Below are 11,234 nucleotides of genomic sequence, written 5' to 3'. Positions count from 1 at the left end.
GGTTGCAGGTTCGAATCCCACCTCCGACTGTACGTTGCAAATGTATCCATGGCAATTATGCTAACTGATTATTTACATGTATACCAACTATCTTACTTCCACTTTTCCATCTAAATGAATGGCGCTGCATACGTAGGTGGCGCAATTGTGTGAATTTTATTTGAGTTTTTTGCATTTTTTTCCCATTGGATATCAGTTCCATTTTTCCATCTGGGTTACAGAGACAAGCGCAAACGCGTTGGTTCAAATCTCACTTGGGAAATATTTGATTTGCATTCAATCTTTCAGCATTCCCAAGCAATTTCTTCAGAAATCTCAGTTTGTCTAGTGACCAGTTGTGGGGTTTTTTTTTGTCTGGAACGTGTCAGTCACAGCGGTAAGCTAGCTTGACCGTTGCGAGTGGATTTGCCAGCTGTCCTCGGCGTGAGTGCTGAGCTGACCACCAGTTGCGTGTTCAGAACTTCCACACAATCAAACATTCACTCGGCTTTGGCAGCACCGAAAAGCGCCAATTGATGTGGATCACAAATTGGAGTTGACGTGGCAGGTGTGCAGACGCAAATTTAAGCATGCCCTGAAGCGTTTTTGTGTGTGTATATAAGTGTTTTTGTGAGTCTCTTCGCGTATGCGTGCGTGTTTGCTTAGTGCGAGTGTTTGTGAGAAATTGACAACTTTTGTCTGAGTGGCTTTGTGAGTTTTGTGTTTGCTCAATGCTTATTTTGTGCGTGATGAGTTTGAGACGGTGTTTGTGTATGCGAGTTGTGAGCCTATTTTGGGTTTGTTTTGGTTCACCTACATCTGTCTTTTCATGTACATGTTCACTTAAAAAGAAAGGTTATTTCATATAAAAGTAGTGAATAGACGCCGTTAAATAAGATGTGTCGTAAGAAGCGGTTACGTGAGCGCATTCGTGAGTTTCCACACCGAAACCAAGTTTACTCGCATTCGCCCGTTGCACTTGAACGCATCATTCGCAAGGGGCGTGTCTACTCCCTCCTACCCGACGAATCACGTCACGTATATTCGGGGCGACGGCCAATGGGAAACCATAATCCGCCCTCCATGCCCCGCCCCCAGCCTCGCAACTCACCAAGGAAGCATCCGCTTGGATAAAAAAGCCCGGCGGACGAGATCCCGTCCCTCCTCTCCGCGTCTTCTCGTCGGCCAGGCTGCTGCCACCTCGCCCACCCGCGCTTGATCAACACGCAAACATGTCGGAGAAACTCCCCTTCAAAGTTGGTCAGTGTTGATTTTTAAATATTATTTTTGTTTAGCCTTCCTCTTTCAGTCGAGTTATGCGCGCGCATGGCGATGCGTTTAATGGCCGGTTAGCTCGTTAGCATGAGCGAGCGGCACCAGAAAAGCTTTTTATGCAATAAAACCAAACTTGTGTTGACCTCACGGTTTTTTTTTTATACGCTAATATTGACTGTGTGTTGAACTGTAACGTGAACGTGTGTTTAAGTTGTGTGGGAGTTTTCTTTCTTTATTTTTTTTGTACAGCTGCTTGATTCATTTCACAGCGTGTGGACAATTTTGAAACGAGTCGTCATGTTGAAGCGAGCACTTGCGTTGGCTCCCGGATGTTGGAGTTTGTAAGCGCGGTTAAGCGCCGCGGGCCATTGACTTAAGAACTTCATGTCCCATGATGCAACGCGAGCTCCCTCTCTTGGGGGCGTGATTGACAGCGGCAGACTGTTGTAGGCAACACGTGCTAACTATGAAATATCCATTAATGTATTTATTTGTTTGTTAAAAACCCCCAAAACATTTTGACCTAAAATTACATTAGAATTGTTTATTTGGTGAAGTTTCTTTTAAATTAAAAACCAAATCTGCATCTATTTGGGTGAAATAATTCTTAGTCCTGTTTAACTTTTACTACTCTTTCCATCTGGTAATACATGTTTTTTTTTTTCAATATGAGATATTTATATTGTAATTTTTTTTGTACTGCATGATTGCAATTCATTCATATATGTATTCAATATTTAATTGATATATTTATAGACTGATTTCATGATTTATAAAATGAAGAATAACACATTTTAGTGATTTACTTGTTTACTTGATTCGAATTAGCTCTTATAAAATGCAGATTTTTTGAATTGACACAAAAACTATCCAGTTGCAGATGTGATGCATCTGATGATTGTTTTGCTCATTCTCACGGAAGCTTTACATTCCCCCCCCACATTTTTGCATAGAAACGCGTCGACAATAAATGTGCATCATATGTCAAGTGAGGTGAAAAGCGCGCGTTGCTCAACAGCATGCGGTCAGATAAGCGCAAGTGGCCAAAGTACGAGACATCCTTGTTGTTGCCTGCACCCGGCAACCCGGCTCGTGATTGATTGACCGCCTGTCAATCTGTCACTTCACGTTGGCATGGCCAGTTTGAAATAATGTCCGTTCTGTTTTTGCAGAAAGGGATGGAAACAGTTTTTTTGACTCTATTGGTTCATTGAACATGCAAACGTGCAATACAAATGATCAAATAAAAGTGAAGGAAAGAAAATAAAACTAAATTAAACTTTCTTCTCAAAATGTACACTGATCTGCAGCAAGCAACTGCAATGTACTAGAAGTTATTATATTTAATAATACATCATTAAAATAGGGAAAAAAAGAAGCACATGAAGGAAAATAAACAGAACATGCACGTTACAAATATTAGTCAGTTATAAACGCTTATGCAGTAAAAGTTGATCTATATTAGTAAAGGCGAGTCGACTTGATTGATCAATGACTGCAAAAATGAATTGACGTATTAATGAAATGTGAAATGTTAGCTGCAGTCCTAAATTGGGCAGTTTAAAGTTATACGTGCTCTCAGATGATGTAATTGAATTTGATCATCATGGTTGCATGTATCGCTATTGGGATGCGGGCTCCCTCTAGTGGCACACCAAAGAATTACAGAGGTTGTTTTGACCAATTTGTGCTCTTTTCAAATAGGAGAAGTGATGATTTCTTTTTTTTTTTTTTTCTTTTTTCCCCACCTCTCGCCCCCAGCTGACATCAGCCTGGCGGAGTGGGGCCGCAAGGCCATCGCCATCGCCGAGAACGAGATGCCGGGCCTGATGAAGATGAGGGAGCTGTACGGCGCCTCCAAGCCGCTGAAGGGCGCCCGCGTGGCCGGATGCCTGCACATGACGCTGCAGACGGCCGTGCTCATCGAGACGCTGACCGCGCTCGGGGCCGAGGTCCGCCCACGCTCGCTCGCGTTTACGTTTGCCGGCGTTTTGTTGCCCCTTGAGGCGTTGCGGCGCAGCCGTTCCGTGTTGCGGCTGTGTCACCAGGTGGCAGAGAGCAAAAAAAAAATAAAAAAATGGCGGTCGTCTGCACCGAGTCGACGCCACAATGACGACTCGGCGTTTTGTTGGCCGCCGACATTGGCAGAAGTCAAGTTTGTTTTGATATATTTGTAATATTAGCTGTATTAAATATTATTTTTTTTAAATGTATCTAATTTTTTTTGAGACTCCAGAAAAGGTTTTTTTTAAATACCTCCTTCCCAAGAGAGAAACCTAACTTCCTGTATTGAAATGTATTTTTTCTTGACCTTCCTGTCCCGTTTCAGGTTCAGTGGTCCAGTTGTAACATCTTCTCCACTCAGGATCACGCCGCAGCCGCCATCGCCAAAACTGGCGTCCCAGGTAACCCGGGAAACTCCGCCCCCCGCTACGTTGCGGATTTTGACTAAAGAGGTCAAGTGGCAAACGAGGCTTTTGTGGTCAGTGTACGCGTGGAAGGGCGAGACGGACGAGGAGTACATGTGGTGCATCGAGCAGACGCTCTACTTCAAGGACGGCCAAGCGCTCAACATGATCCTGGACGACGGCGGCGACCTCACCAACCTGGTCCACACCAAGTACCCCAAATTGCTGCAAGGTCGGTCGCGCGCGCTTATTCGACTTTGGCAGTTGTCCATTTTTCTGTTTAGTTACTTTGAGTTTCAGTTTCAATGTTATTATTTTTCATGTTTTTCATTTCATTTATTTCAGGCAACAATTTACAGTTGAACACAAGAGCAACAATTAATACGAACAAAAAAAAAAATTATTTTGTCTGAAAGGGAGTGGGGAGAAAAAACTTTAATCCTACCCCCATCTTTAATCTATAGAACACAAATATACAGTACTTCATGTGTATTACATGTGCACAATATTTAATAAACATCATGGTAAAAAAAAAAAAAAGAAACCTGATTTTTTACCTAGTGTTGCATTTCGGCGTCATCTGAAAGTATTTTTCTATTGGCTGCTGCTAGATGATGTCACTTCTGTCATCCTTTATTCCAGTTAATATTCAAATAAATATATGTAAAAATCCCCAAAGGCTCTTGTATTAAATTTAATTACCAAACACTAAAACAGAGGACATTTTTACTATCATTGTAGTTAATTTGTAAACATAAAATGTAGTTTACATTTCGTTTAAAAAAACAAACATTTTTATTTTATAAACAAAGGTAAACAGCTTTTTGTTTTACTTTTTTTTTTTTTTTTTTTCTGGTAGTTTTTGTTAACTAAAATAACTTTCAAACATCCTCATTCTGGTTAATATTCAAATAAGTTTGTTACTTTTCGTTTATTTAAAAAAAAATATATATATTTTGTAAACAAAACTGTTTATGGAATTTTGTTTTTAATTTTTTCATTCCGTTTTTGTTAACTCTAAAATAAGTTTGGCCATCACCTCGCGACCGGATGTCGTCGCCAACTGGCTCGAAAGCGGCTTCTCAAAATGAAGATTCAGCTTTCTTTTATTTTTTAAATTTCCGTCCGCAGAATCCAAACGAAGTCAGCGTCATAATGACGGCCGAGTTGCACTTTTGTTTGCGGAATGCCCCTTGAGGCGTTGCAGCGCAGCCGTTCCGTGTTGCAGCTGTGTCACCAGGCGGCAAAGAGAAAAACCAAAATGGCGGGCGGTCGTCTGCACCGAGTCGCCGCCACAATGACGACTCGGCGTTTTGTTGACCGCCGACATAAGCTAACGTTTTGAGTTTCGTCCACCGACGCGACGCGGATGGCAACACGTGTCGTTCATGTGCGTGCGTCTTCCGCCCCCCCCGCAGGCATCCGCGGACTTTCGGAGGAGACCACCACGGGCGTCCACAACCTGTACAAGATGATGAAGAAGGGCGAGCTCAAGGTGCCCGCCATCAACGTCAACGACTCGGTCACCAAGGTAACGAAACGACGACAAAAAAAAAGAAGCTTGTTTTGTTGGGTCTGCGACGGATGGACGGACGGATGCAAACAGTTTTACTCACTCGCGTACAAACAAGTATTGAAGGTCTTCCTGCTCGCCCTCCTCTTCCTCTCTCAAAATGAGCACGTTTATGCTTTCACTTGTCTTCATATTACAAAATTACTGGTACTTGGGGGGAATGCTTGAAAAATGCTTGAAAAAATTTACTCCAAAATAACACTTCATTTTTCGACTTTTTTTTGTTTTGTTTTGTTTTATGTTTTTAAAAAAAAATAGATACTTGGAAAAAAATACAAAAATTATTATCAAAAGTAAATAACATTCTACAGTTTACAGTTTCTTTTCTTTTTTTTTTTTTTGTGCACTGGTTGGATAATTTAATTAAGTTAATTATTTTTAGTTAAATTAATTCATTTAATCATTTGTCCTTAAATACTATTTTTTTCCTTTTAACCAATTTCCTATTTTTAACCTTTAACCTATTTCCTATTTTCCTATTACCTATTTTCTATTAACTTTTTTTGTTTTGTTTTGTGTGTGCACTGGTTGGATAATTAAGTTAATTTTTAATTAAATTAATTCATTCATTTGATCATTTGTCCTTAAATCCTTTTTTTTTTTTCTTTTTTTTTAACCTATTTCCTAAGCTTCACTGCAACTTTGTAGATTTTTTTGTATACTGGTGGGATAATTCATTCATATATATTCATTAATAAATATATATATATATATATATATATATATATATATCTTGTCGGCCATCTTGTGAGTCAGTGGTTGCAATGATTTTCCCGAGTAACGACTGTTCCGTCTTGTGTCGGCGCCAGAGCAAGTTCGACAACTTGTACGGCTGCCGCGAGAGCCTCATCGACGGCATCAAGCGCGCCACCGACGTGATGATCGCCGGCAAGGTGGCGGTGGTGGCGGGCTACGGCGACGTGGGCAAAGGGTGCGTGCAGGCGCTGCGCGCGTTCGGCGCCCGCGTCATCGTCACCGAGATCGACCCCATCAACGCCCTGCAGGCCGCCATGGAGGGTGAGAGGCGCAAAGAAAAAAAATATACGCTTCAAAGCACAACAAAGCGTTCATCATGTCATATATAGCACGCCAAAACGTCAGGAAAAGCCTGCTAGAACATCATGGCTTCATTTGGGGTTGATCAGATGCGACTTCATATGGCGTCGGTGTCATTTCATAAATTTGAATGGGATTAATCGTAAATGTGGGCACATGCACGATTTATGAGGGTGTGCACACTTATGCAATGTTTTTTTGTTTGTTTTTAAAAGAGGTTTTAATTCACCATGGTGGGTGTTCAATGTTTTAAAACAATTTTTGGTAACCCCACCCCCTCCCCCAACAAGTTTAGCATTTTTAAGAGGGGTGTGCAGACTTTTCCTATGCTATGTATGTACTTTTCCAGGCTATGAGGTGACCACCATGGACGAAGCCTGCAAGGAAGGCAACATCTTCGTCACCACCACCGGCTGCGAGGACATCATACAGGCACGGTAGGTGGCGCCACCGTCACAGTCATACAAAATGGCCGACTCGTCACAAGGGTATCGGTTGATTTCACCGTAATTGTTTTTTTTTTGGTACCCATCCATGACCACGACACAAATTGTCCGTTGTGCGATGACAAGTTTGCGGAATTGCTTTGCTCCTCCCCCTGCAGCCACTTTGAGAACATGAAGGACGACGCCATCGTGTGCAACATCGGACATTTTGACTGCGAGATCGACATGAGCTGGCTCAACGACAACGCCGCCGAGAAGATCAACATCAAGCCGCAGGCACGACAAACGCACGCGTGATACGTGTCGCGTGTTCTTTATCCTCTGGGAAGAATAGTACAAAAAGATGCTGAGGCTGTCTCCCATGCTATACTGCCCCCCGGTGGGGAAGGTGCTCAATGTCGACTGAGTTGAAGACAAACATTTGTCATACAAATTGTACAAATACTTTCGTCACATTTTCATGAATGTAGCGATTACTTATTATTTAATTTATTTGTATTACTTATTCATTTATTTTTATCTTACTACTAATTTATTTTTATTACTAATTTATTATTACCGATAATGTTATTACGAATAAAAAATATTATTGTAAATAAATTTAATATTTAGAATACTATTTTTTAATAATAATATATTTTTAATGATTATTAATAAAAAAAAAACTGAGGCGGACGCAAATGCCAAAGCGAAATGTGGAAAAGTTTTGTTTAGTTTTTGTTTGCGCGTCAGGTGGACCGTTACCGCATGAAAAGCGGGCGTCACATCATCGTGCTGGCCGAGGGCCGGCTGGTCAATTTGGGCTGCGCCATGGGACATCCGTCCTTCGTCATGAGCAACTCCTTCACCAACCAGGTCGCTTTAGCGAGTTCACTCAGAAAGACGTCCAATCATTTGAGTCCGTTATGTTGAATCGTATTTGTGTTTTCAGGTTCTGGCCCAGATCGAACTGTGGACCAACACTGACAAATACCCCGTGGGCGTCTACTTCCTCCCCAAAAAGGTTGGATTGCGCAATCTCTAGTTTGGAAAACAAAGCAAATGCGAATGTTTTGAGTTGACAAGATCAGCAAGAAAAACATTCAAGTGGAATCCAAATATCTGCAAACGTCGTCCGCTTTGTTCAATTCGTGCACAAATTGTAAACATAAGCATGCTAGCTAAACATGACCGACTCCATTTTGTATCACAAGGCCTTTTACTACATTCATCTAAAATGGTGGCTATGTGCTCCTTTTTGTTATTGTTGATCTTTTTCTTTGTGTTTTCTGCTTGATTTTCACTGTTTTTTTTTTTCCCTTCACTTTAAACAAAAGCATGCTAGCTAAACATGCCCGACTCCATTTTGTATCACAAGACCTTTTACGACATTCCTCTAAAATGGCCTCCATGTTTGTTGTTGATCTTTTTCTTTAGGTTTTCTACTTGATTTTGACTTCCTGTTTTTTTCCCCCTCCACATTTGTTGTATGTGTTGTTTCATCCCCCACGCACTCTATTTACATTTTTTTTGTGGGGGGGGGGTTACTACTTGGTAACCCCACCCCCTTTTTTTTAAACCGATATTCCTGTATTGTTTTTTTTTTTTTTTTTTTTTTTTATTCCTTCTGTTTTTGTTGTTGCTGATTTTCCTTTGTTCCTCATTTGTTTTTTGTTTTTTTCCTATCATGTTTGTATTCCAGGACTGTTGTATGATTTTAGTTGTTTTTGTTTTCCAGTTGGACGAGCAGGTGGCGGCGGCCCACCTGGACAAGCTTGGCGTGAAGCTGACCAAGCTGACGTCCAAACAGGCAAAGTATTTGGGCCTCCCCGTGGAAGGACCCTTCAAACCCGACCACTACCGCTACTGAGGCCGTCGGACGCATCCAGCAAGCGTGGAGGTCGTCCGCCGTCGCCGCCGTTTGCTTCTCCTTAACGGAATCCAAACGAATTCTTTTGGTTCCCCCCCACATCTGGACTGTTAGCATCTTTAGCCAGCTAACCACTTTGCTGTGGCCTTCTTCCAGTTAGCACTTAGCGCTCAGTAAAAAGCAGCGTCGGGTTTTTACCGTGCAAAGGTTTTCATCCTCCGTGACTGTCATTAATTTAATTTGTTGCCAACGGCCCTTTTGGCGACTGCTCGCTCGCCAACGTTGCAACGCTGCTGATGAATGTGACCAATAAAAATGGTGACTGACTTTTTTTGTGTTTATTATCATGATGTCTGCAGCCATCACTTTCATTTTCAAATGATTGGACATTGCGCACATTTATTTTTTTAAACTCAGCTACAGATTGACAACCCCTCACAAAAACATTAACAAAAAGAAGGAAAAAAAAAAAGCATGAAAAATAGAAATAACAAACCAGAAAATGGTTTTTAAAATTACATTGTTAAGCCAGGATGTTTAAAAAAAATATATATATATATAAGGCTTTTTTTATTTTTAAAGAGCTATATAAAAAAGGACAACCACGTATAGTAAAGCGTTTTTTTTTTTGTTTTTTTTAATGACCATGTATACTAAGGCATTTTTTAATGAACTGATATATATATTTTTTTTTTTACACGACCTTGCATAGTAAGGCATTTTTTTTTGTTTTTTCTTTCTCTTTTAATGACAATGTATACACACCCTATATAGTGTGGCAATTATTTTTTTTTTTCAATAACCATGTATAGTCAGGCATTTATTTAAAAAAAAAAAAGAAAAAAAACATATAGTAAGACATTTATTTTAAAAAAAATACTATGTATATTAAGGCTTTTATTTTACTTAAAAAAATAAAATATAGAAAATGACTTATGGTAAGTTTTAAAAAAAAATGATGTATAGTAAGTTAAAATGAATTTAGCTTTTTACTTCTTTTTTTTATGGCAATATATACACGACCATATATAGTGCAGCATTTTTTTTTTTTTTACCGACTGTATAGTGTGGCTTTTTTTGTTTGTTTTTTTTAAAAACAACCATGTATATATATTTTTGAAAGGACCAGGTGTTTATTTTATTTTATTTTTTACTTAAAAATAAAATACAACCATGTGCAGTATGGCTTAAAAAAAATATATATATATATGATTAGTAATTTTATTTTCCCGTTTTTTGTCTCACTTAAAGCTACTATATGGAGGATTTCCCCCCAAAATATGATGAACTGGTGATTGTTTAGTGAAGATACAGATTAAAATTTTTTAAAATGGCGCACTGTGCGTACTGAATGGCCACTGGGAAATATTATACTGCAACTATATTATACAAATCGTAGGCAGTGGCATTTCTTTGACCATGTATCTTACAACAGTTTTTAAATGGAGGGAGTAAGAGAAAAAAATAATAAAAAAAAAACAAAAACTTTTTTTACGTTCAATTGGTGTTTGGCAAACAAACGATCTGGAGTCAGCGTCCTGATGACGTCACACAACTACCCTTATTCTCCAGCAGGTGGCGGTGTGCACCCTAAATGTCATTTGGCCAAGAAGAAACATGGAAAAGAAGAAAAAAAAAAGAAAAAAAAGAACCATAGATCACAAAGTGGAAAGATTACCCGAGTTAATACAAGGAAGTGACACCCACTGGTTCTCAACTTATCCTTTTTAGTTTTTATTTATTGGAAAAAAAACAACCCCGAAACAAATCACTTCGTTTTTTTTTATGTGTAACTTCTTTTTTTTTGATTGGGAAAAATAACAGTACTACTTTATTTTTGTTTTAATCAAATGTACTTATTTATCAATTGCTATATTTTCTGTTCTTTTTTATGTATTGGAAAATTCTGAAATTTTATTTTCAATTTATTTATTTACTAGTGTTGTTTTGGTATTTTTGCACAAATATAAAATGTTTTATTTTCAACTATTGCATATTTTCCGTTGTTTTGACTATAAGAAGAGTGAAACGAGTATTTTCTCATTTTCACGCTAAACTTATTAAAAAAATTAAAAAAAAAAAAAAAATATATATATATATATATATATATATACACATATACATATATACATATACAAGTATATATACAAGTTGTAAAATGTTTCAACTGCACTTTTGACATAATTGAATTGTTTGCACGTTTATTGAAATGAGCGACTTTTGGATGCCATCTGGCCCTCGCGGATGAAATAATAATAAATCATGATGACGGATGGATGCGAGAATTTGTATTTTTATTCTTCTTCAAGACAGCACAGAAAGTTCCCGAGTTTTACTTTTTCAATCTTTTTCACTCTTCCAAGTAAGGAAAAAAAAAAAAAAATGAAAGGAAACGATTTGGGCTGGGATGAAAGCAGTCGTAAACGGCAACAGATGACGTCAAATTAGCACTTTTTATGCTCATTAGCGCTTTTTTATGAGAATCTCACGAGGATAACAAAAAGAAAATGCTTGGGGGCTCCAGAACAAATTTAGCAATCAGTTACGCGGGCGAGGGGACTTGAGGAGGGAGGGAGGCGGGGGGGGTCGTTCTGTGGGTAGATGCGAACCCTCTTGCAGGCTCAGATGCTATCATGCTGATTTAATAA

General features: G+C 39.1%; 1 protein-coding gene and 2 non-coding genes across 3 annotated transcripts; all 3 read left to right on the top strand.

The window, feature by feature from the left end:
• Window positions 1–1,071: 1,071 nt before the first annotated feature.
• On the top strand, window positions 1,072–8,913 carry ahcy (adenosylhomocysteinase). Its single transcript, XM_077528659.1, has 11 exons — window positions 1,072–1,239; window positions 3,016–3,206; window positions 3,584–3,659; window positions 3,742–3,894; window positions 5,081–5,193; window positions 6,045–6,252; window positions 6,641–6,728; window positions 6,896–7,013; window positions 7,470–7,592; window positions 7,669–7,740; window positions 8,455–8,913. Exons 1-11 carry the CDS (start codon window positions 1,212–1,214, stop codon window positions 8,584–8,586), a joined length of 1,302 nt encoding a protein of 433 aa, XP_077384785.1. The 5' UTR covers window positions 1,072–1,211; the 3' UTR covers window positions 8,587–8,913.
• On the top strand, window positions 3,248–3,328 carry LOC144024599 (small nucleolar RNA SNORA17). The gene has a single exon (XR_013284818.1). It is a non-coding gene; the product is annotated as a small nucleolar RNA SNORA17 (small nucleolar RNA).
• Window positions 4,848–4,925, top strand: LOC144024591 (small nucleolar RNA SNORA17). The gene has a single exon (XR_013284810.1). It is a non-coding gene; the product is annotated as a small nucleolar RNA SNORA17 (small nucleolar RNA).
• Window positions 8,914–11,234: the final 2,321 nt, after the last annotated feature.

This window comes from Festucalex cinctus, chromosome 8 (assembly GCF_051991245.1).
Source record: "Festucalex cinctus isolate MCC-2025b chromosome 8, RoL_Fcin_1.0, whole genome shotgun sequence".
In the NCBI taxonomy this organism is placed as follows: domain Eukaryota; kingdom Metazoa; phylum Chordata; class Actinopteri; order Syngnathiformes; family Syngnathidae; genus Festucalex; species Festucalex cinctus.
Note: the sequence above shows the minus strand (reverse complement) of the source record. Positions and strands in the feature narration are given on the sequence as shown.

What these genes read in the sequence shown, in the direction of transcription:
- ahcy (XM_077528659.1), top strand. Translation starts at nt 1,212, where the DNA reads ATGTCGGAGAAACTCCCCTTCAAAGTTG. An exon ending in CGCCAAAACTGGCGTCCCAG is followed by an intron (nt 3,660 to 3,741) that starts GTAACCCGGGAA and finishes TTTTGTGGTCAG; the next exon opens with TGTACGCGTGGAAGGGCGAG. An exon ending in GAGGACATCATACAGGCACG is followed by an intron (nt 6,729 to 6,895) that starts GTAGGTGGCGCC and finishes CTCCCCCTGCAG; the next exon opens with CCACTTTGAGAACATGAAGG.